The sequence below is a fragment of the Sebastes umbrosus genome, chromosome 2, assembly GCF_015220745.1.
Source record: "Sebastes umbrosus isolate fSebUmb1 chromosome 2, fSebUmb1.pri, whole genome shotgun sequence".
NCBI classification, from domain to species: domain Eukaryota; kingdom Metazoa; phylum Chordata; class Actinopteri; order Perciformes; family Sebastidae; genus Sebastes; species Sebastes umbrosus.
In genome coordinates, this window is record NC_051270.1 from 8,568,781 (window position 1) to 8,595,949 (window position 27,169).

Here is a 27,169-nt window from a genome sequence, read left to right on the forward strand (position 1 = left end):
ATATGCTGACCTTAGCATTCAGCTCAAAGCATTTCTGTGCACAAGCCTCTCGGAGCTGCTAGCATATTCTTGTAACCTCTAACATAGTATTTCCACAGTGTGGTATTGCTACTTTAAATATTTGTTCCACCAATGGTATACAGTGATACTTGTGGTGCATATATGCTCAAACATGGTTGTTTTAAAATGTTCTACAGCTACAGACCCTCTAAATCCACTTCATGACCACTCCCAAGAACCCCTGAGGGCAAGGGTGAACACAATTAGTTTTATCCAAACCCCTTCTCTCGGGGAAGTTTGGAGTTCAGCGAGTCTGCAGTAAAAACTGGGATTTCTACAATAGCTCACCCTGCAGCTTCTGACAGCGGCACAGGACTCCCCCGGTCCACATCTAGGTGATAAGAGCTTTGATTGCACAAGCCTTCAGTGGTCTTAAGAGTTATGTCCATTGTCTTGCAGCTCCCATGGCTGTTGTCTCGGTTATTGGTGGGGAGAAACAATCATTGTGGCAAAGACAGAAACAAGGGCCAGGCCTGTGGCTCAGTAGAAATGCTTTAATTAACTGAAACAATGCTTAATCCAGTCCTCTGGACTGTGGAATTACAAATGGGCACATGCAGAAGCCCAGTGTTGCGCTGTGGTCTGGCTGGCCGCTCCAGGCAGCAGTGCATTTGGATTCAGGTCTGCTTCATATGAATGCTTTGATCACTTCTCTGGAACCTCGGGATTATGACTAAAAAGCACTCACTCACAGATTTAAAGTTAGAATTGGTAGCGTTGTTCAAATAATTTGTTTTGTTATATATGTTGACATTTTCAATACATCTCGACAGCAATCAATAAATCAAATGCTCAGAAAAAAAAGAGAGTGGGTAAGGTATCTGTGGCTGTTGCAGGACGTCCAATTTCATTTGGCCGGTCTACTTACCTACCTACCACATTATGATCATTTTGGGGGAGTGGCTTTGTAGAGAGGCCTGAACAGACGGGGCTGTCGGTGTTGCCGACTTAGAAACTTTCTCTCTAGATTTAGGGACTTTTGGAGCTAGTGCTGCTAGCTACTTTCTTTGGAAAAGAGCTGGCAACGCTGTGCTCGGTTGCTTTAAAATCTAGTGTGCTCTTACTAGTTTCTCAGCATTGCTGATCCTGCCTTTAAGGAGTTCAGCTTAGGGGAAATGTGTCAAAGACACATGGTCATCTTCAGTCTCTTCCCTTGTCTACCTCTATGTCTATATTTTCTGTATGGAAATATTGGAGTCCAATGTTGTTGGAAACAAATAACCAAAATGACCTGTTCTTGAGGTCGATTATCACTTCTGCCCGAACAGGGAGAGCGAGAGCACTTTTCCATTACGGACGCTGACATTTTACCATTTAGCAGACAAATACAGATATGGAATGTATTTACTATAATCATGCTGTGTTGACTTGCTTGCTGGCTGGAAAAGCACTCTGAGAAACAAGGCCAAGGAAGTGAGGCTGAAAATGTTTCTCGCAGTCATCTAGAAAAATACTCCCGGGTGTCTTTATTGGTGTTTTAATCAACTCTAACATTTTATCGATTTCAGCAAGAGGCATTTCATAAAGCAGCAGGCCAGAACAGGTTGGCAGTGTGTACCTTCAGCTGAACAAGCAGCAAACTTCTCTCCATGGGAACCACGAGCCTCGGTTCACTGTCTGAAAAGTACACCGCAGCCCACCACTACTGCTTCTCTCCTCGCCGTTTCTCACCTAGAACAAAGACTTTTTTGCGTTGCATTTCATCTGAGGCTCTGCATATTTCATATGCATAATTAACAAACGCAAGCCAAATTATGGCTAAAAGATTCAAGTCTACCTGTGGCAATGCTGTCAGCCCAGTGGCAGTTCTGTCTCTGCTTGTCTCATTAGATTGATGACAATTTTCACTACATTATTCAGTCGATATTAACATCTCCATCCCTATCTGGAGAAATAATCAGAATCATGGCTTAAAGGCTTGGTTCTCTTCTGTCTTGGAAAAATGACTCACATTTGTACCTTACAATCAGCAGCGTAGACAGATGACTGTGTACAATATTGTCTTTCATTAATTACTCTGACAAACTGAAACGTCAAATGGTATTGCAGGGACATATTCCAGTTACTAGTGCCAGTGCTAACCTGACTCAGTGGCTCTGTGCGCTTGCATGTAAGGTGCCTTTCCTGCCGGCTCATAACCCTTTTTTCATTTCATCCCCTTTTTCATTCATCTTATTACCCTTCGCTATCAACTAGGTCTAATGCAAAAATAACACAAAAATGCTGTTTAGAGATTAGAATCAGCCAAACATCAGTGTTACAGGGAGACCAATTGGTTGGCATTATTATACTGATAGCAGGATTGATAAAAAGATACCGAAAAGGCAGGACTAAGCCCTTATTAAAAGTAATCATTCCTCGTCATTCGCAGCTGTTGCTGGAATGAAAATAACAGATATCGGGGGCTGTTATTAATGTTATGAGTCATCGTGAGGCCTTTGTTTACAGACGTTTTTGGGCTGAAGATAAAGTCATCTATTCTCAGGTAATGATTGATTTTGGTAGCATACCTTTTGTGATCCCCTGACTTTTCTTCTATTGTCATCATCAGTTCAAAATTGTACTTCCAATACTTAATGACAAAATACCTACAAACTAATGACAAATCCATCTGTTTCAGCTGTACTGTTTTTAGCACATATTAGCATGCAAACACACTAAATTAAGATGATTAGCATATAATTGTTATCTGCCTCAGCTGTTAACACACTAAAACTAAAATGACTTACGTATAACCGTGTTGTCTGCTAATAATCAACATGTTAATAATGTAGTTGTGAGCATGTTAATATTAAGCTCAAAGCACCGCTGTGTCAATTACAGCTTCACACAAACACTAGTGTGGCTGTAGACTCTTAATGTCTGTATGTTCAGACCATAGAAATAGAATATAGGAGTAGAACAGACATTCAAACCAACGTAGCAGGATGGTCAGAGCAGCGGCCAATTTTTATGTCTGCCGTTGCCATAGCGACCGTTGTAGTGTGCTGACTTCCGCATGAATTAAACCGACTTGCGGCGAACCGTGGACTCACTGAGGTGATGTTTTTCAGTAACGGCGACTAAACAAGCGTTGGAGTTGTCGCATTACGAGGCACAACTTAATGCTTCATCCAAACACTCTTGTCACAGGAGAGGAAAGCACATTGCTGTCGCCAGATGAGTGACAACTTTGTTCGGCTCGTTTCTGGTAAGCAGTGTGACATTGACGCATGGTGGAATTAGCAAGATAGCTAGCTACCTACCAGACAGCTGGCTGGTTAGCTCTTGGGCAGGTTCCGCCAGGCTGTGGTGCTGCACTGATTACGGAAAATGAGCTGAACAGCAGGGTGGTGGTCAGCGACAGCGCCGGGTCTAAACGGTCCCTCCGCCTGGGAGCTGCGTCTGTTCTCTTATCAAGCTGCAACCACACTTTACAGCCACACTGATGTGGTTTCTGTTGTCACCATAACAACCAACTACAATCACCATTTTCTTCAGTCCGATTACCACAGTAAATTGCTCTATGACCCCTCTACTCCTATTTTATTTCTATGGATTAGACAGACCACAAGGTGAATTATAGCGGCGACACAACTTCATACAAAGTCAACGGAAAGACACGAGACGTGAGCTTGCCTGGGGGCGAAAGCACAGACGGCGTGAGCTGAGACGAAAAAGCAACCACAAGAGTTGAAAACGCATCAACTTGAACAAAATATTCGTGTTTATCCCAGGAGTCTATGAACCTTCTTCATATGCCCACTACATCCATAATACAAACTGCTCTGCCGTTTATCATCCAAAGCTGCCATTATACTTTTGACTAACAGTTGGTATCATTAAAACAGCTGAGTGTTATGTACCTTGCTCCAGGGTGCTTTGACAGTAGTTCCAGTTTCACGTTATTTAACCCGCTTGGATGTGGAGGAGGAATAAACAGGTTTAAAAGCAGATGAGAGGAATTCTGCTGCGAGATTAGCACGACACATGCACACATATACCGCAACCAGAGGATTTCTCTGAGATTAAAGAATTAACTATTTTTATCCCTGTTCCCCAGAGCCAACCTTACCTATGCTCGATGCAGATTTGGGGCGAATAATATTCTCTATTATAATGAAGCGGTGGCTGTTTGAAGTTTCTCCTTGGCTGTTTTGACGAAATGAATTCCATATGGTTCCTCCAACACAATTTATGGATCTCACTCGTTGTGTTTTCAGTGATTGAACTGCCTAAGGAAGGAGATTTTAAGCACATTCACTCTAATTCCTTTATCAATAATACAGTGCAAGCGCCGTCTCACTGAAGCACATCCGTCAGTAAGATACATCAATGAGATGTATTTATTCTTTTTCAAAATGATTTACAGTTTGTCCTCATGTTGGATTGGTGGTAGACCAATATGAGTTGTTGTGATAGAACAGGACGTTTGAAATAAAAATGTAAATATAAGAGTATGTAACTGTAGGTTACCAGTAACTGAAGGTTTACCAGCGATGACAGGTGACAGTGTTTTCTACCTGTGTATTAGCCCCCAAAGACTTATCCAGGAGCACTGCACTGTGGCAGACGCTGCACTCTGTTGCTTCTAGTGCAGGGATGACAGTCCATGTACTGAATATGTAACTACGGAGGGCTATGAGTAAAGACAAACGTCATATACTTTGTGCAAATGGTTCTAGTTTTAATTATGTTCCACATTTCGGTATTAATAAATCATTACCTCATTGATTTTGTGACATTTGGGTAATGACTGTAAACAAATGAGACAATCACTGAGCCGCCTGTCGGCTTCTGCACTGCATTTTACTGCATTTGCACCATATTTTTATAAATAAAGTGAGATTGTTTTATTGCACAAATCAGAAAAAGGACAAGTAAAGAGCTGATCCTCTTCTGTAAAGCTAAAAATGATTTGGAAAAACCTTGGGAGGTGAGGGGGCCAGAGTCTTCCTATCATTTTGACTTTGGTGTCATTGCATGATTACATTGCAGGTAGTCATTTGATCCATTGTTAATATAAAAATATTGATAAGGGCAGCTTATTTAAATGAGTTTTGGGGCACTTTATGGCTTTTATTTTTTGATAGCAGACAATACAGAGATGAAAGGAAGTAAGGGGAGCGACAGAACGGGAATGACGTACACCAAAGGTCCCTGGCTGGATGTAAAAAGGGGATGTTGTAGTTCATGGTCTAACACCTAGAGGCCACAAGATCGCCCAATAACTTTAAAGCTACTACGAGGAATTTTCATTTTGTGTTGATTTTGGTGCTTCCTGTGGACGAAAGTGGTAGTGTTTCCGAGCACCAGAGTCCCTTTAGAAAACCTCTAATTTTACTGCGGCGGTGTCTGACAGTCTGCCCCGCTCAGTCCTGGTTCTGGTTCTCCCTTGCCTCCATTCCCTCCAGCAGACCCAGCAATACGGCCTGGGCCTCCAGCAGCGGGGTGTCAGTGTTGGCTCCCAGCGGGGCTGCACTTCATTTCTGGTGAACCTGCTTGCCTAAAATATGCCCCATATTTTAGGGCAGTGTTTCTCAAATGGGGGTGCTAGTACCCCTAGGGGTACTTTGGAGTACTGCAGAGGGTATGTGAGACTATTTAAAAAAATGTAATTTAAAAATTGCATAATTCCTAAAATAGTTATACTATAAAAATCCAATAAAAATGTAAATGTAAGTTTGATAAACCACATTTTATATTCAATATTTTTTATTTTCAATGCAACTGTTAACTGCCGTAACGGTCGACAAACGCAATCACATTCACAATTATGTTTGTTCAGTTACGTTTTGCACTGGTCAGGGAAAAATATTTCAAAGGGGCTACATTATTGAAAGGAGGTTGAGAACCACTGTTTTAGGGTTTACACAGTATGCATTTCGTGGGTTTTCTCGCCCAGTCATTGACATTTAAATGAATGAATAGAGTTGTAGTGAGATTTGAGTAAAAGGTGGCAGCCCCCAGATAGTATCTCCAAAGAGCTGAGAAGGTGAACCAAGAAGGCTAAAATATTTCAAATGAGCTTTTTCAGCCTGTGACAGAGGCATTGCAACGTTTGGTTGAATATGCATATGAACATACATTCGGTATCACTATGTGCATTCAGGCAGGATACATAGGTTTCAGCTGTACAGAGGATGGTGCATTGAACCGGTGGACAATGAGATGCATAGTTGCAGTGGGTGGGATGAAAAGCATGAAATAAGTTCTGGGTATTATCAGGCAGACGTCATGCAGAAGGCTGGAGTGGTGCATGAGTAGACTGTGGAGGTTATATATATGACCTTCCAGCTATAGGACAGTCTCATGGTTGTAGGAAGTTGTTTATTTTGGGAATACCTTTGGGGAGAAGCGGTAGATGCTTTGATGTTTTAGACACTTGATCAACATGATAAATACTCGGGCTGTCAAAGTTAACGTGATAATAACGCAAATGTGTTTTATTGCCACTAGGTATGTAAGAACATATCGAAAATATCAATATATATCGCAATATTATGTTTGGTGATACTCTATCAATCCTCAAAAACACTGTATCAATTTTTCATTAACAGTTTACATGCAAACATTAACTCAGTCAATACTTCATTTAATTTGCTGAGGTTACAGGGACTGTGATAAATGCAAATGCAGATCTCACTGTTCTGATTGCATGAAAAAGTAAAATTTGTTCTTTATACAATGAGTTATCTTGAAATATGAATCACAATATATGGCAATATATTGAATCATAACCCTTGTATCATGATAGGTATCGTATTGTCGGATTCTTGACAATACACAGCCATAAACGTTACTCATTTCTTTAACGCTTTAACGCAACTTGCGATTTTTAATTAACCTCTTAAAAATCCGACGGGTCTTTTGGAGGTTATAGTGGGCTCATTTTTAAAGCTAGATTGAAGACACTGGTATCATATGAAACTGAAACTAAGGAATCCTTTGGTACCAACCATGTCATACTAGCTTGTCGGGAAGGAGGCTAAATAACGCTCCAAACTTAGCTAAATTTTGACGAGGAAATGGCCATTTTCAAAGGGGTCCCTTGACCTCTGACCTCAAGATATGTGGATGTAAATGGGTTCTATGGGTACCCACGAGTCTCCCCTTTACAGACATGCCCACTTTATGATAATCACATGCAGTTTGGGTCAAGTCATAGTCAAGTCAGCACACTGACACACTGACAGCTGTTTTTTTCTTGTTTGGCTCGAGTTTGCCATGTTATGATTTGAGCATATTTGTTATGCTAAATGCAGTACCTGTGAGGGTTTCTGGACAATATTTGTCATTGTTTTGTGTTCCAATAATAAATAAATACAGTACATACATTTGCAAGCATATTTGCCCACTCCCATGTTGATAAGAGTATTAAATACTTGAGAAATCTCCCTTTAAGGTACTTTGAACAGATACAAATGTGTGATTAATTTGTGATTAATCACGATTAACTATGGACAATCATGTAATTAATTGTGATTAAATATTTTAATCCGTTGACAGATGTAATAAATACAGAATATGTGGCATCATTGAAACTGAATGCTGACATTCAATCTTCTTGGAGAGAGTGTTTCTAGGTAAAAAAAGGACCTTTTCTGGCTGGTTTGGATGAACATAAGTTTGAATGTGAACTTGACTGCAGTCAGTGACGGAGAGAAGCAGAGTGAATGTGTATTTTCATAAAACAGGTTTGGATTGTATGAATTTTATGTACACACTGAACTGGCAGTTTCCTGTTTGAGATAAGAGTTGGCCTAGATCAAAGTGCTTCTATCTTTATATTATTAATGCAACATTATTTCATAAACTGCACATGGATGGCTGCTGTGTATGAGAAAGCTCCTTTCTCTTAAATGTCAGCTTTTCAGGACTGAAGTAAAACAACTTTCTTTTAAGATTGATACCCATGATATTTTAAAGTTAGACATCATATTTTAAAAGGTGTGTTTTTGCTGCTTGGAGTCGTCGACGTTACTCATAACATTAAAGGGCTCGGAGACATTTCAGGAAACAAAATGCTGTGAAAATGAACACAGAAAAGGGAAGCAATTAGTTTATGTTGCTGCAGCAAATATTAGCTGCTTCTCCTCGGCTTGACGGATGACGACTAGATTTCACGGCGTCCATACTGCTGATCCGTTGCGACACCTCGCTCAGTGGCTGTCTGGTTCTCCTCTGCGTGGTCCTGAATGTCAATCTGCAAAGCTCCCCCACACTCAGACAGTAGCTACCAGTGATGCTGCACTAATTAGCCAACCCTCTCGAGTAGCCAAGCCCTCCCAATGGCATCTGTGCCAAACAGAATTATTAAAGAAGGAGGGAGGAGGAGTCGCACATCCTCTGCAGAGGAGCAAACACCCAGGTTCAGTTTAGTATTCACTTCGTCGCCCTCTGGCTGGGGAGCCGACGCCGTCATCAATATTAACACCTAGATACATCCGTCGCCGTAACGCATATTTTTTACCCCAACCTAATGAAAATTTCATGTGAATCGCACAATTCCTTATTCAAATGAGCACTGTCTGGAGATGATTTGTGGTGGCTCAGTAAGACTGAAAAGCAATTGGATGCTGATGCTGTCTGTTTTACAGTTTAGTCAAAGTGGTGGAGATCTCTCTGTATATGTGTTTGTTGGGTGGGCGGCACATGTCCTTCCAGGCCTGGAAACAGAGCTGCGTAGCTTCTAAATAGATTAATTTTCTACACTGCTAATTTTTAAATTCAATAATCAATGCCCCCACCCCCCTCCACGGCGCTTGGCCTTCCTCACCTCCCGTCTTTTGGCATTCCGTCGTCTTTGATGGCTTATTTGCTGATTTGTTTATATATTTATTAATTCATTTACCCCTCCCAATCCAATTTTAGCTGACATTTCTTGTCGAGATGCAAAGGATGACCTTTGAAAACAGAACACTTCCTGCCAGAGATGTGAACGAGGTCTCACTCTCTGCTCGGAAAACACTAACACTCCACTCCTCTCCTCTTCACTTATCTGTATGCAATGACACAAGGTGTAAAAAAACATTTGCATTTATCACTTAATTTAAAGGCTTATGTCTATTAAAATTTGTATTACTATCTTTTAAGTAGATACGTTTGCTTTTAGAACTAGTGACTAGGGTTGTAACGATCCATCGATATGGATCAATTGAATGATCAACGATCCAATATCATCGATGCAAAGTGAAAATATGAATACATGTCATCATCTTTAAGATACACCTTTATTTTGAAATTCCCATGGTACGTCTGTTTCAACGTTTCCGTCCAAATACACCTCATTCCTAAACATCCAAACAGTGCTAGGGACTTTAGCTAGCGGCAAATACCGTATTGCTGTTCAAAGAATCAATATAATATTGTATTGTGATGAAACTGGTGATTTACACCCCTTCTAGTAACTAATCTTTATAAACAGATTCTGCATTCACATGTAGAATCTGTAGGCAACGGGACATGAATTTTGGTATCGGAAGCGTTCTGGTTTCTATTTGTAGTCCGACTAGTATTAACCAATCACGTTTGAGCAGGTTTTGGTTGAATACAGCTAAACAGTTTGTGTGGAGAGCAAAATAGGTGGAACGTTTTAGCCGAAATGCAGTCTTGGAACCCACCGGCTATCGTCTGACGATGATTTAGCTTTTTATTGGTTTATGATTATCTTATAAACTGGCTACTTTTGAAACAATCCAGTCGTACACGTCGTCTATCAACTCCAGTCTTGCTATCGAGTTGTTAATTGGACTGTGAAAAATGTTCACCCCAGACTTATAGCCCCTTCTTCCAGAGGCTCATCCGTCGTCAGACAAGAAGTTTTTTGGGGGGTTCTGAGATGACTAGTAACTTACGTGTATATTTTATTAGCCAGATTTGTAACTGAAATTTCAGCGTTTCCATGAGCATTTCATAAGAAACTGGCGTAACTGTAAATAACATCTGAATCAAACGAGCATGTAAAGGGTGAATGTATAAAGTTGTACAATTAAGGAAAAAAAAAAACAGCAATTTTTTGGAAATAGGCTTATTTGATTTCTTGCAGAGAGTCAGATGAGAAGATTGAAACCGCTCTCATATCTGTCCAGTAAATAGCCTATACGACTACAGCAGCAGCTGGTTAGCCTAACTTAGCATAAAGACTGGAAACGGGGAAACGTTTAGTATGGCTCCGTCCAAAGGTAACAAACAAAATAAATCTCCCAGCTCCTCCAAAGCTCACGTTAAGTAACACCGTATTATATCTTGTTTGTTTAATATGTACAAAAAAACAGTGTAAAAATGACACGTAGTGGTTTTATGCTTATGCTAAACTAAGTTAACTGGCTACTAACAGTAACTTACCATAGGCTACAGATCTGAAAGTGGTATCAGTCTTTTTATCTAACTCTCAGCAACAAAACAATGAGTTCCCAAAATGTCAAACTATTGCTTTTAATGTACCCGGGAGAGGGAGCCTACAGATGAAATAATGTCAATGTCAAATTTCAACTTCTATTTTTACAGAGCTCATATAGTAAGATACATATATAGGGTTTGAAGAGCATGGATAACCTGGCAACACAGGTGAACACATTTAAATTCATTTAATGTGACATTTACCTGTACAGTTCAAGTAAATTTACTCCCACATACAGTATGTGTCTGTTCACCAATAACAATGAGTACTGCTTTTGCTAGTTTTGGGATCATTGGTATTGAAGGCTAACCTTGCTAACCTGCTGCTGGTCCGTTGTCCAGAGACCTTCAGGGCACCTTGAGGTGTTTCTAGGAGTCCTGAAGGTCGCTCTGGGGTTCTTTTCCAAAATAGGGAAGAATTTTTACATTTTTTTGTGATTCACTCACCAGAAATGATCCAAATTTTGGAGGCTTCGGTGCAATAATGAAACTACCTGTTTAGTAATAAAATGAGCAACAGGAGCTTCAGCTGAGGGTCTGTGGTCCGATGTGTGTCTGTTTGAAGGTCTTACGTCTCTGTTTGGAGGTCTGGTGTCTAATGTATATTGGTAGATCTATTTTAAGGTCTGTCATTTGACGTGTGTCTATTTGGAGATCTGTGGTCTAAATGGGTGTCTATTTTGGGGTGTGTGATTTGACGAAAGCGGCCCTGCTCTACATCACCTAATGAGCTGCTGTTTGCTCGCCCACCTTCTCTCTCTCTCTGTAATGTATTCTTTCAGTGTATAATACAGTTCCTTTGGGACCGCAGGTTTTCTTTGGGAGGTGAAATTTCATGCAGCATCTTCACAGATTCTCACACACACATCCCCTGTATTCAGAGCAGCAGTGCATTTGCACGAGCACACATTTCAAGGTGACAGTATTTAACCAGCGTGTGAGTGACTTCATGCAAACATACCTCTGTGGGTTTTACCTGTGTGTATGTGTGTGTTTGCATGTGCGCGTGTAATTGCATGTGTGCATGTGTGATATCACAGGAAATGAGAAAGACCTGCAACATCCTTAGCTGCCTGTTGCCATGGCGACACTTCTGGTTACAGGAGTATCTAATAGGTCTTCCATACAAATTAACCTGCCATGGAGTAGGTGTGGAAATTCTTAAAATACTATAAATATTTACTGCTGTTTGTTTATATACTGCTATATATTGATCCATATTAGCATTTTAATATATTTTTTAATTAATTTCATATTGTTTATAACATTTATTTGATTTATTGTATTTTTGTCTTATTTCTCATTAAGTTTCCTCTACCACACCGTTAACATTTCAGATTCATTATTTTTGTTTGTACACATTCATAGCATGTTATAGTGTGAACGTCTGAGTCACTCGTAATGTTTAATATGCCCACTTGCTCTATTCTGATTGTATCCTGTTTTTCATTGGTATTTGAAATGCCTCGGCGTCCCTTATCTCACGCTATATGCCGTATCCTGCATGTGTCACTTCAATTAGTGGCTGAATGGATGCCTCCTGGCTGCCCTTATAGACACTGTGAGGTGTGATATCAGGTGTTGCATTCAAATGTGCAAAGCATGCGAGTCATTAACCGAGTGTTCGGGCAAAACCGTGCACATCAAAGAAAACAAATGATCAGACAGAACGTCACGCTTTCATTTTTCTCTCATGATGTAAGACATGGATGGACTGCTAATAGGATTTGAGAGTGTACTTGGCTGTGTTAATGCTCTCATGGAGTTGTTATATTTCTTAATAACTGTATAAACAATATGTCTTGTGTTCATATTTAAACTGATTCGAGGTTCTGGTCAAATCACTCGCAAGTCTCTGGCTGTTTGCTATTGAATTTAGTGGCTTCCTGAGCCGGGGGGGTTCCTTAAGTCAATTGAATTATTTGACTTGAAAGCGGTCAACTTTCTTTTATTGAGTTGGCTGAGCCCTGAAGCTCCTCACAGCCAGGCCTGTTTCCCTTTCTTTGTCAATAGTGCTTTGCCTTATTTTCAGCCATGAATGCAGGCCTGTATATCCCCACTTCCCTTCTTGCTTATTTAATTTGACTTCATTCTATTTAGTTTAGTTTAATCTATTTTATTCTACAGAAATTTAGTTTATTTCATTTTACTTACAGATAAGCACCACAGTACGGAGCAGGTCATCCTGTTAATCACAAGGTTGGCAGTTCGATCCCTGACTCCTGGATCGGGTATCAGTGACAATGGGGCTGATCTATTCAATTCAGTTCTATGATTATATACTATATACATTATGTTGTGTAATTTTGATTCCTGTTTAAAGGTTGACCAATTTGTTGCTGCATTAAAAAGGGTTACACTTGAATTGTAATTCCTGTTAATTTTTAAGATTTTTACTGAGTGTCTGGTGCACAATTTATTATTTGAATAATAAATAACAGTTCAGTAAATTGATATCTATGTATTTATTTTCTACATTTTGTTTTACAAAGTGAGAGTTGCAATGTTTAAGTCAAGCCTGATATAGAAGAATGATACCAGTCACTTCCACATAGTGAGGCATGCAGCTTGTTAATGAAACATTGGTATCTGATTGGTACTCGGTATCGGCCGATACTGAAAGGTAGCGGTCGAATGTTATGTATGTATGTATGTATGTATGTATGTATGTATGTATGTATGTATGTATGTGACGATAAAAAGCTGACTATAGATATAAATACACGATGATGTGAAGTTGGGACAAGGAAACCCAAAGAGGCTGACAAATTAATTTAACTTTGAAAGCAAGGGAGAAAATGTAAAAAATGACCCACAGAAAGATTAATTTGGTTTCTGGATCCAAAAGACATCAAAACAAAAAAAGAAGAAATGGTACAGAACAGAACAGAACATAACATCAAGCAAGAGACATAAAATGGTTCATATAAAATAAATCCATTTAACTTTTACTTTTCTTTCCTCTGCAGAGACTTGTCAAAGAATCCTCTCGCCACTCTGTCATGGCAGCTCTTCCAGCACCTCCAACTCTCCGACCTGTAAGTCTTCTTCCCCCGTCTCATCTCTCTCGTTGGCTTTTGTTTGTACTTTATTAGAGCAATTCATCATCGCTCCCTGCACACTCTCTGCCTCAATACAAATCGTCTCCTCTGCACGCCATTATAATTCCTGTCTTTGTTGTACAAAACCTCTAATTTGTCTGAGCACATGTAAAAGACTGAACCTATAGGCGGTATAGTGGCGCCGTGATCTTATAAGTCATTTGTTGACTTAATTAAAGCACACAAAGGAGATGTAATGGCCTGGTAGGAGGAGGGAGTCTAACCCCATTTTCTTGTTTGTTATGAATATTTTAGCGATCATTGTGTTTGTGAAATGAGTTTGCTCTTTCACCACCAGGGAGAACATTGCGATGTCAACCCGCTTTGTAATTTACACATCATTACGCCTGTCAGCACTGTCCATCATTTGAACCTTTGCTGTGCTCAGAACACAGCCGCCGCTTCCTACCGCCTCCCGGCATATAAAGCCGAGGTATAGCAGGATGTGATACAGGACTATTTCAAGCAGGCCTCCTTGTTGTGCTATTTTCAGAGGTAGAAGCAGGGCAGGTCCTCTGAGAGCACGGCACAATGCTGATCTGGGGTAGTCCTGCTGCTGTACACTCCAGGCAGCGGAGCAGAGGGAAAGCCCTGCTTACACTGACAGTATAGTTTTGCATTTTTGCCATTTAGCTTGCGCCGTCATGATCCCGAGGAAAAGTTATCTCTCGGAAAAAGCAGGACCCGGCGATATTACAGAAAGCTCATTCTTATCCATCCTGTGTAGCAAGCAATTCACAGCGGACCCCATACCAGCGCTACACAAGTGTCATCTCACTATGGGCCCTCATCAGAGGCAGATGGGCCTCTGAATCCCTCATTGTGCCTGTTATTGGGTTGTGAATTTCATTCTTCACTGGATTGTACAAGTTCTGTACTTTTGTTGTCTTACCAGCTGTCCAATTCTGCTTTTGTAGAAGCTAGTTTGGCCTTAAGCTCCTCTTATTGCTGCTGCCGCTGCAGAGTCTAAGCTTTGTATCCCCGGCTTCCACGTGTACACTATGTTATGTAATTAATTTAGTGTTGGAAAAGGTATTCAGATCTTTTACTTCACAATATCACGCATCAATATCATGGTGTGAAAATTCTCTTTTAAAAGTTAAATGTAGCTTTAACTTTTTAACTTTTATAACTTATTTTCTCAATCACGTTTTTACTACTAAGTAAAAGCATCCTACATTTAGTGTTGTCACAATACTGACATTTCTAACTTCGATACAATATCTTGAAAAATATTGATTAATATTGATATTCATTACCATTTTCGATACCACAGGGAAGAATTGACACAACTTTTAGTCATAATGATGTATTGTGAGTCAGATGCCGATCATATGAATCAGTTATTTGTTGACCATTGAATATATTATATAGTGCAGCTATCATTTTATACAAGAAAAACAAGATCAGGGGCATGATACTGAAGAGTATAAATACTGGAGTTCAGAAGTTAAATGACCTTAGATCCCTAAACAGACTACATCCCATGCAACAAACTAAAATAACTAACGCGGATCCTTCCTTAACTGAATCACCATCGCAGCTCACAGAGCACGATTGCAATCCCATTTCTTCTTAAGCAACCATTTTAGATGCGTACAAATGGTGTCTTTGTTGTTCTACATGAAAAGCAGGGCCGGGGTGATGCCCGTGTTTCCCAGTGAATGCTGATGAGGAGTGAGGGTTTCTGTCTATTCCATTCGGCATGTTTGGTTAAGAGGTGTCAGCCGGAGTGGCGTGGCGACACAGACATGGGCCGAGGCGTTGCGCAAGAAGGAGGCCATGTGGAATCAGGCCTCGCTAATAGGAAATGAGTCACTCTATCATGGGCAGAGCCTGCAACGTGGTCCTGACATCATTACTCTCTTCACTGTCTCTATGTGCGCACCCAAACCATATTAGCTCGGTAAGTGCCAATCATTCAATCGTGCCAAATGAAGCGCGCTCACCGGGTGGCTATTGCCTTTAATTATTAGAATAATACACAATGCGGTATCAATGATAAGTGCCCACCCGTGCTGCTGAACCACACTGATATTATGTAAATAGAGGAAGATCAAACCGGCTGAAATAATTTCCGTTTTATGTGACGAAAGGAGAGCATGGCCCTTTGCCATGACGCTGTCGCTACACCGTGTTATCTCAGTCACTCTAGGCGCTGTTATTGTAATTGTATTTCATGTTTTTTAACAATGAAAGAGCACCAATTTCAAAGCTGCAACACGGTGACAGTGACCTGCAATGAATAAGAAATGTAGAAAAGGTTTTTTTTAGCCTGGAATTATACTGTACGCCTTTCAAAAGTGTTAAAATAACCATGCTTTTATGGATTAAGTCATTGTATGTTTCATTAAGGTCCATTGTTTTATTACACTGCTACTCTCCAATTGCTTCTGCAACTTTTTGTGAAAAATGAAAATAAAAGAAATGAAAATAAGGCGGGGGGATGGAAAGCACACTGTGGCACATAGAAATTAGACTTTAAGGTCCCCAAAGGGGCAATGTGTGGTACAGCACAGTAAACAATAAACATTATGTAGACACAATTAAAACACAGAGACAACAACAAAAGCCCATGATCATGAGCTTTCAATAAATAAGACGTATTTGGCACATCCGTATGAATTGCTTATATAAGTTAACACAACATCCTCCCAACCCTGTGTTGCACGTCGCCCTACCACAGCTTGTTGAACAAACCGAGCTGCTGCTCGCCGCAGTGCAGCGCCCGGAAAGTGTATTGTGTCTCTTACTAATAAGAAAAGAGGTTAGTTGTACATATCAAACATGATGATCAAAAAGGTTATACATAAAAGATTAAAAAAAAAATACTGATGCCCTTCTAAAATCACCATCAAACAACACGTAGTTCCATCAAAGCGTAGTGATTGACAAAGTTTTGAATTAAACGCTACATTTCCTGCTTTCAAGTGCTACTTCACACATAATCAATTAGGTGTAAAACATGTTTTAGCATGCTAATAAAACGATGGTGTGTAACCGTTAAAGAATTATTTATTCAGCTACTTTAACATGAATGCAGGACTTCTTTATTAAAGGTCAGGTCCACCTGTGTCTGTTCTGTTTTTGTTTTTTTCAAATGGAAACGCCCACTCAGCCGTTGCAAAAAGCAGTGACGTTGGTTTCCAAAGTAAGCTATTCAATAAGTTTATGAATAATGTGAACGCTAGCACAAGCTGAGTCAAAGTTAGCTGTTCTAAGTTTGGAAATAACTGAAAGGGTTAGTTCGGGGGTTGTATGTATACTGCTGCGTTCTGCGAGGTAAAATGACGTGTTTTGTGAATGGAGTTTGGTCTGGTCTTGAAGACCGCAATGTAACGGCTTCAGGGACTGTCGGAAAGGGCTGTCTGACGGCGAGGTAAAGCGGCTGTGGACAGGTGCAGCAGAAAAACGTATTTTAGTCACCTAAAAAAAAAAAATCAACATCAGTTTAAGTGTACACTATATTTAGAATATTTTCACCACTTTACCTCGCCGTCAGACAGCCCTTTCTGACGGGGGACTGAAGCTGTTATATCGCTGTCTTCAAAGCCACCAGACTACATTCACAAAAACATTTACCAACATTTTACCTCGAGGAACACGGGAGTTGCTGGTATACTACTGCATTGATCGGTTAGTTTATTTGTGTTATTGTGTGGCTTTTGGATCCGAACTGACGTGGCGTCTACAGCGGTACATTGCTTATCTTCTATACAGGTACTCCTGTCTGCTTCTCTAAACCGGGGGGTGTCGACCTGCATCTAAGTTACTGTATATAACGTTAATACACTGAGTATAAGGATGTATATATACTGTGCATGTAGCAGCGTCATCATGCAGAAACCTACGTCAGGTCACATGGGAAAAAGCTTTTAGAAGAGCTTGGGAGAATAGCATTTTGACGCTAAAACATACATACTTAGAGCAAAATTTGAATGTTGGGATATGAATACATAAGGAACACTGGGAAGCTACAGAATGATATAAAAACCTCCCAAAACTCAGTGCCCAGCCACTGAGTGCGTGGTCCAGTGTTCACTCACGATGTGGTCTTAGGTGAAGCTTTCTATGGTTTTGAGGAGCTGATTCTTGTACCTGATTCCACAATTATAATCAGACTTGGGAACAACAGTCAACCTGTATGACGAGGCAACAGCAAGGAGAAAGAAGTACTTGATATCAGTCATTGTGCATTAAGTCTGTTTTTCCCTTATCAGGCACTCCTTATCAAGCCCCGTGAAGTGTCGCTGCAAAACAGTTGCTTTGTTTCGCAGCTTGGTTGCACAGATATTTCACACTCCCTGCAATATCTTAATATCAGTGACAATGACAATGCTATCAGTGAGATCTCAATAATCTCAAGTCTTTTGTGGCTCCTGTGAAAAGGCCCCAACATCACATTGAAGCTTTACAATAGACGTCTGCTGTGTGCTGCCTCTGGATGAGACACAGATAATCGGCTCTGCCTCTTTGTTTGTGTGCCCTTTAGCCAGAGGACCAGAGCTGCTGCAGTGTGGTGAGCAGCCCAGCCAATCACAAACCAGCAGAGAACAGCAGCAGGGGGGAATGGGGCGACTATATGCTAAATGTGCCGCTGTGGCTACCAGGGTGATATTATTTGAGATTATTTGAAGCAAAGTTAACGGCAGTCACCGGTACCAGCGTCTTCGAGGAAGCTCATTCTGCCTGGTCCACCAAAAGAGGAAAATATTCTCCTCCTTTAGCAACTGAAGCGATCCGCCTGAGGCAATGTGCATCCCGAATCCCTTTATTCCGTTAGCGCTCCTTTAATCCCTGCTGTCTGGGAAGCAGGGGCCGACGTAAAGTCAAACATTTACGCCTCTTAGAGCAAAATGAATTTTTCTTTGAATATGGATGAAATAGGAATATATCAAACCTGTTATCTTCTGATATGACTGCAAGTGGATTAGGATGAATTAAACATTACATTTCCAAGGGCTTCATGACAGGTAAATTACTAAATTTAAACTTTCATTTTATTAGGATCCAATTGCTCCCTGGACAAAATTTAACTGAAATTACATGACCTTTACACTGAATCTTCAAAAACATCAAAGACTGATTTGCAAGAGGGAAAGGGAATATTAAAATGTTAAATGCAGTAGAAGAGACTGAATTGGGAGTAGCAGTGGCCTAGACATTGCAGAGGTCACTATCTTGAAACCCAGACTGTATGTGGAAGAAACCTTAGAAACAGCAGCCAACTACAAGTACAAATGCGAATACAAGGCCTTTCCCTTTAAAGTCCACATGAAACAGAAGTTAGAGCGTCTCTAACTACTGTACTGAGACGTATCTCACAGTGAAACAGAATATTTGAGCGATGTACAGTTACAGGAGGGATTTAAATCAAATGATTCACATTTGATATGGACACTAAAAAGTTGGCGGGCTTGGAGTTTAGCTTTATACGGAGTTAGGAGCTACAGAGCAGAGTACTCTTGGCTCCACACACACACACCCTTCCCTCACCGGTTGTTAGATCAGGCGGAAGACAAGGGATTGATGAAATGGAAAATTTGCCAATTTTCAACCGACCGTGTGGTAACGTTACCGCATCGTGGGCAGGACAGTACATGCAGATGAACGGCACCCAGAGCCCCCGGCTCACCCACCGGCAAAACTCCACCAGTCGTTCATCATCCGGTGGACGTTCACTGCATGTACTGCCGCGCTGCAGGGAAATAAAGTCGGTTGAAAATCAGTAAAGCTTCCCTTGAATGAGATTAGACCTCAGCCATATTGTTTTGGAAATGGTATCCACTGGTATCCAAAATCACATCTCTTCCTGTCTCTCTCAAAATTGCTCTCTTAGCTACTTCGATCAAAGAATGTACATCGATTCGATCCACAAACGATTGGCTAGTGAGTCGCCCAAAGTCTCGTTTGATTGGATGAATTTTTGTAAATGCCCCCGAGTGATCAAACATTTGAAACCGTTTACAAGAAGAGAAGAGACAGGGATTTTGATGTAAAAATACTGATACTGATTTTTTGTCATGTAACAAGAGGTAAATGAACCACAGGGACACAGGATTAAAACTGGGAACATGTATTTTTCATTTCACAGGGACTTTAAGAGCAACTAGAGTAGTGCCTGTTCGGAACGGGCCGATTGCTTGGCTCCCGGTATTACCACTTGCAGCGTTGTTGGGGTGCATGCACGTTCGAAGTGCGTGCCCATTCGGAGCACATGGCCACTTGGAGCACGTGGCCGATTGGAGCGGCCCGATTGGAGCGGTCCGATTGCTTGGCCCAGAGAGTGCTGCTTGCAGCGTTGTCGAGAACCACACTTTTTGTTTAGTAAAATAATTGGTAAAGAAAAAAAACGATAACTCCCCATAATAATCCCTTTCACTTGAATTGTGCAGGGCTTTAGACATGCACAACACATAGAAGTAGAGACTATATATTATGGCATGAATAAGATGTAATCAGCTGTAAAGTACGGCCTTCCATCATGTACAAGCAGCAGTGGATGGCATTATGGTTAAGAATCACCCATTATTCTAACCTAGCTCACGCTCTGCCTTAATCACATTAGAAATTGTATTTTGATGTATGGTTGATATATCCTTAATCTTCTACTCTCTACCTCTTGATATGATTACTATTGAGTGTGTTAAAGGAACAATGTGTTACAATTAGGGGGATGTATTATCAGAAATGGAATATCATTTTAATAAGTATGTTTTCTTTAGTGTATAATCACCTGATAATAAGAATCGTGTTTTCGTTACCTCAGAATGAGACGTTTATATCTACATTGGGAGCGGGTTCTCTCTCCACGGAGTCCACCATGTTGCACCGCCATGTTTCTACAGTAGCCCAGAACGGACAAACCAAACACTGTTAACTTCCCGCTTTGGCCGGAGTTGATAACGTTACTCCCTTCTGTCGCCGCCGCTCTGTCTCTCCTGCTTCACCACTCACCTCCCACATACAGACACACTCTATGCACTGGCTTGGCTCCAAATGGCTCTAGAGAGGGCCATTTGCATTTTGGCGTCAGCCACGGTAGCTCTCCAACACGCTTGGCACACGGGGGAGGCTTCAGTTGGTTGCAATCTCCTCACCTCACCGCTAGATACTGCCAGATCCATACACACTGCACCTTTAAGATACTCTTTATGCTCTAGATACATCTATGTGGATTCGGAAAATGTAACTAAAGCCACAAACATTTCTCTGTGTATTTGTGATAAGATATTGCCTCAGCAGGCAAAAAAACGTATCACCATATCTGTGCCTCTGTCTGCCAGCTTTGCATTGGCGTGAAAGTAGAGCCTTCTCCTGCGATATGGCAACAAAGCAGCTTTTGAGTAGTTACTCTTTTCGAGAGCTACTTGCTGCCCTATTGGGCTTAACAGGCTCATAGAGGATGACTGGTTTGTATTTTGTTTTAAAAGGTATGCTAAACTTAATTATAGTGTGACAAAATACACATTACAAAAGCAGTAAAGTCACAATTATCCTTTAAATACAATGAAAATTGTTCATGACATGATGTCAGATTATAAATAGATAGTACACATATCAATCATCCATCCATCCTGAATATACAATACAAATACACACGTATAGGTCCTCTAAAAACATCAATCCTCTAAAAATAGCCACCAAAAGTAAGTAAGTGACTGAAGTGTCCCTGCTAAAAATCTTTGACTCTGAAGAAGAAATTGCCTGAAGCTCCCGCTCACTTTGTCCAATTTTCCTACCTGGAGCCTTCGCTGACCTGACCCGGGTGTCCCCTCTCCTCTACATGATTGCAGTGCAGGTGGTGTTGTCGATAAGCCAAAATCAGGTCTGGCTCCTCAGACAAATACAGCCGTAAAAAAAAGAAAGAGGGGAAGAAAAAAAAGTCAGACGGTGAGAGAGCCTGCAGGGACGCTGACTGGCCAAGTGGCTGCAACCTTACAGAAAAGCAATGATGGGACAAAACGGTGATTTATTTATTTGCAGCAGACTGCTTTACCCATGACACAAGCAGAAGATACAGCGTGAGAATGATGGAGCGGGTCCAGCGACAGCCAGGGAGTGTGGTGAAGCAATGATACACACTTAGCGCGGTGTGGTAAAAGCAACTGTTTAGCAAATTTAGCAGGATCAGGGGGAAAACGCTTATGTTGTAAAAGCTCTTGCTGACGAGAAGAGTATTAAATTTGACATCGGTTGTGTCAACTCTCCGCTTTTTCCGCATTTATTCCCCCTGATTGATTTATACTATTCTTTCTCAAACCTCTAATCTCTCCAACTCCTGCTGTACAATGAAAACCGAACATAATTTAACACTGCTGACAGAAGAAGAGCAACTTCGAAGCAGTGATTTAGCAAACAGGCAGTAACAAATATGACCAGTTCATGGCTACATCTAGTTATTCAGCCTATTGCCTTTGAATAGATGTCAGACTGTCAATCAGCTGCTTTAAGACTCTTGAAGCCAATCTGATGGCGTGACAGCTAGATTATCTCTTTTCCACGTTATAATAATAATAATAACTACTGGCCTCACTTTTTGATTGACAAGTGATCTATGGGAAGGGCCGTTCGGAAACACAACATTAATGAGTGCTTTGCATCAAAGATGGAGACAAAAAATAGATTATGATTAAAAACAGGCGACAAAATACAATTCAATATACCATCAAATAGAAAGAGTTGACTGTTCCATAAGCACCGCCCTTAGTTACTGTTGCTACACCTGTCAATCTTCCCTCCACTACAGCACATACCGTATATAGTTTACAATGAGAATGGTGGCAGATTTACCACTCGAAATTAAGTGATTTTTTTAAACAATGGATCTTCGATTTCACACAAAAGCAAACAAAAGCAGGCCTCTCATTTCTAGCCAAAGACCGTGGATTTTGTCAGCTGAAATGATGACTAGCTAGTGCAAACTAATGCTAATGCTTAAACTTTGCAAGTTGGTTGATAATTCTGCCTCCAGCTGACTTTTTCTTTTAAAAGAAGAAGGGTCTTTAAATATGCACATGATGGCTACATACATGATTAAATGCTAAAAGACTGAGGCGTGTGTGGTCTGACCCGTCATTAAACGAAAGTGACAGGACTTAACACTAATACAGGCAAGAAGCTTTACACTGTCTGTATTGATGCGTCTCAGAGAGCTTCTGTAACTGGAAGAGCAGAGTATACACCGATCAGCCATAACATTAGGACAGCATGCGCACCCTGACCGGTCTGCGGCTACGCAGCTCCATACGCAACAAACTACAATGCACTGTGTGTTCTGACACCTTTCTATCAGAACCAGCATTAACTTTTTCAGCAATTTGAGCTACTGTAGCTTTTCTATTGGATCGGACAACAGGAACCAGCCTTCCCTCCCCACGTGCATCAGGGATCCTTGGGTCTGACCCTGTCGCCGGTTCACGGGCTTTCCTTAATACACACCATCTTATTTTTCTAACTCAAAATGTGAGGCTTGTTTTCAACTAAGTCCTGTATAATATTATGACATTTTCGGTGTGGCTTTTTTTAGCTGACAATCTTAATTAAGTTTCAGACATGACACAGCAGCCGTTTGGATTTTGTCATGCATCTACTCGTGCAATTACGATACTGGTGCTGTGAGCAGCAAAATAAGACTTGTTATACAAGGCAAACTGCAATGAATTCTCACATGTTGCATACCTAATGAAGCGATATTATATTGCACATCATTTGATGAAGTCATGTGTAAAAATGGTGTCTGTAGTCTTCCTAAAATAAATTACAATGGGTTCCTAGTTAGAAATGGATGTTTTTTCTGTATATCTTACAACATGTGGAGTCATTTGACTATAGGCTGCATTATTTTGAAAAAAAAACAAAAAACTAGATAATATGAATTTGCTTCCGCTGTAAATACACATGGTAGTGAATAGAAAATTCCCTCTTTGGTTAGCTGAAAATCCCAATGGATTTCTGTTCAGAATGCCCTTGACTGTTATAAAGGTAATTCTACTGTACAGTTTTGGAGAAAATTAAAGGAAAAGTCACATCAAAGTCAAAATTTATTGTAAGACATAGAATATATCTTCATATTTGAACTCTCGTGAAAAAAAAAAAAGATTAAGAGGTTTTCTGAAATCCCAAAGGAACCCTGTTCAGAATGACATTGAGAATAACAACATAAAATCTGAAGAAATTTTACTGTACAGTGTTGGAGAAAATTAAAGGGAAAGTCACTTTCAAAGTCAAAAAATACCACTGACCTTGGCTTTTGAATGAGTTACTGTCCTGAACGTCACCCCACATGACACAGTTAGCTAATGAAATACTCCTTAATAAAGGAAATAAAGCTGGTTTATTCAGGGACAGATTCACAGATACATGGTCTCTTATTAACATGTGGATGTTGTAGTAGAAGTGACTAACAATGTGACGAGCAGAGCATCTAGAGCAACTAACTACACTTCTATCTGCTGAATTACCACAAAGCCAGGCATCACAGGAAATACAACGAACAGTCACACCCAAGATCAGTAGCCTCGTGGTAAATAAGGCGATTTATTAAACACACAGGATTTAAAAAACCTCAAATAATTCCCCGACAACAGCATAAGGAGAGGAAGCAGTGCATTCAAGCTGAGATCAAAGCGCGCGAGCAACAATGCGGTATATAGCTTATCGTTGCCTGTGATCCACGGCTCCTCAGCCAAAGCACCTGTGTGTATATTTCTCAGAAAAACAGCCTCCGGTGGTGATCATTACCTCTCCTCTGGAGTAGCGGGGTGGATCGTTAGCCAGCTTCAAGGGAACATCATGCTGTTAGCTCTCTGGATCTGGGGTCACACTGCTGTTTGCTTTTGTTCTTTTCAAAGTCTAATCTGCTCTCCTCCAGACATTTATCAACCTCCAGCTGTCAGTTTGCTGTTTTATTCTTCTTCTTTTGTTTGTCTTGTAGCCGGTGGAAGTGTAAAATCACAACAGTGTTACTGTAGTATATAGACTGGGCACACATTTGAAATGAAGGGTTGCAAGGTTTTTTATTTAAGTGCTATTTTCAGCTTTTTTCTGTATCTGTGCAGCTGCATGTTGGCCCTGATCAGCTCTGCCCAGAGGGATAGTGGGTAATGTATGGAGGTGGTGGTTCTTATTAACAATTAACATAATTACAGTATAAAGGGGGGAAATCCTGGGCTGCCTTGCTCTGGTGAGCTTTGATCCCTTGTGGTTCAACTTGCTCAGCATTAAATGAAAACCTTTAACGGGAGAATTCTCTTCCGCACGGAGGGAGGGAGCTACCTGAACCCCTCTGTGCTATACAGCGGAGGTTTTAAAAACTGGCATGGCCATTTTCAAAGGGGTCCCTTGACCTCTGACCTCAAGATGTGTGAATGAAAATGGGCTCTATGTGTACCCACGAGTCTCCCCTTTACAGACATGCCCACTTTATGATAATCACATGCAGTTTGGGGCAAGGCATAGTCATAGTCATAGTCATAGTCACACTGACAGCTGTTGTTGCCTGTTGAGCTGCAGTTTGCCATGTTATGATTGGAGCATATTGTTCATGCTAAATGCAGTACCTGTGAGGGTTTCTGGACAATATTTGTCATTGTTTTGTGTTGTTAATTGACTTCTAATAATAAATATATACATACATTTGCATAAAGCAAGCATATTTGCCCACTCCCATGTTGACAAGAGCATTAAATACATGAAAAATCTCCCTTTAACGTACATTATGAAGAGATAAAAATGTGTTATTCATTTAAATATTTTAATCGATTGACAGCCCTAATAAATATATAAAAAGCACCAATGACCAACAATAAAATAAGAAATAAAACATCTATATAGAAGTCAAGTGTTCTGTAAGTAGTAAACAATACAAAACTAGTTAGTTAATTAATTAGGCTGATTCCAGCATTTTTAGACTGAATATCTATATATATATTTAAATTTGATTAATTTTAGGCCAACAAAATTAATAAAGATTTATGAGAGATTCTCTATCTCTCCATCACACTTCCAACTTTTACTCCAACTGTTAGTGTGGAGAGGCCTTTGAAACCATCTGGACCTTCATGTTGGGAAATAAAATGGTAATGCTTGATATCTCGGGTCATAATGCTGCTTCCCATTTTAAATGGGAAATCGTAATTTCCGAGTTCCCAGTCGGAAATTCTAATTGGAACGCCCCCTGAAGTCGGATTTCCGACTCGGAAATTTCGGACGAAGCTCACCAACACCAACACCAACTTCAAAATCCAAGATGGCTGCTCAGCAGTAAAAAAGCTGTAGTAATATACTGTTTATTAGCACTTTTGTTTCATTTGTGTCTCATTAAATCAGTCGTACACACAGTACTGTACAACTTCTATCTGTGTGCATGTTACCTACATGATACGGTGCTTGTATGCACAAAATACAGGTGTAATGTAACGCGCGTTGTTATTAACTGGCATTGCTAACCTGGAGCTAACCCCATTAAGTTTTCCGACTTGTTCGGGAACGCGGTCAACTCAGTGACGTCGTTCCCAGCATAATTTCCAAAAGAAAAGAGAAAAGAAATGTACGAGAGCAGAGACGGTTATTATAGCTAGAGTTGTCTACATTCTGCCTGAGATAATAGCTGAAAAATAGTCATGCTAATGGGCTGTGTGACCCGTTCTAAAGAAAATATCTGTGCTGCATTTGTTGTCATTTAAATTTCCTCCATTCAAAAATACCATTAAGTTTCTTTTCATCTTGGATGGAAACATTCATCAGAAAAGAAAAATGCTTTTCTTGGCTAATGAAGGTTCTGTAATCAAAGCACAAATTGCTGCAATTGAAGACACAAAGGCACAATGAGTATGTTCTCCCTTAGATTTGATCTTATTGGTTGTTTTTCCTACATAATATACTGAAATAAATGCACACGTAGAAGAGCAGATGTGCAATTTATTTGAGTTATAGATTTTGACTTTAATCATTTGTATTGGCATGAAAGGTAAAAAAAAACTAAATCCAAAACTGTCTGCAATCAGAATGCATCTGTACAGAATAAGAGATAAGATAATAAGATTATTTTTTTGCAGGTATTAAAGAGATAAGGATGGATATTATTGGATAGTATTGTGTACCTTCCTTGTTAGCTCAATGAGTCTGCTGCCATATAGTGATGTGCTCTAACTACAGTATCAGATCCAGTGAGCACCTGATAGTAAGCGAGATCCACCCGCGGAAATCTATTCTCATTACTTTATAAGGTATGGTGGATGTACCGCATACATTATTCATGCTTTCTGCAATATCATATTGACCTCTGTCAAGGACGTTTGGACAGGCATTCATCTTGACAAAATTGGCCAATCACAGCCTCCAAATTGGACATATGCAAAATGCAGAGGTGGCGTACAATGTAGAATAATGTGACTCTCCCACTGCACACTGCTGTGAGGATGAAATGTATGCACAGAGGAGCCTAATGATACCTGCCTGCCGCTAATACAGCCTGAGACTGATAGCCTGAACACTGCTGTGACCTTTGACCTTCTCACATTTGAATGTCGCTGCGCTGGCCTTCATTGTTTTTCTTCTGGTCTGTTGATTTGAATAAATCCAACTATATTGAAATGCACCTGTGGTGGCCGTCATACAGGCCAGGG

The 27,169-nt window shown here is 40.4% G+C and overlaps 1 protein-coding gene across 9 annotated transcripts in view; it reads left to right on the forward strand.

Moving 5' to 3' along the window:
• Window positions 1-27,169, forward strand: part of ntrk3b (neurotrophic tyrosine kinase, receptor, type 3b) — a 291,028-nt gene that overhangs the window by 144,006 nt on the left and 119,853 nt on the right. For all 9 annotated transcript variants that reach the window (XM_037795125.1, XM_037795134.1, XM_037795110.1 and 6 more), the window contains one exon: window positions 13,410-13,478. In XM_037795125.1, coding sequence (XP_037651053.1) covers window positions 13,410-13,478 — 69 coding nt within the window. The remainder of the gene's footprint in view (window positions 1-13,409; window positions 13,479-27,169) is intronic.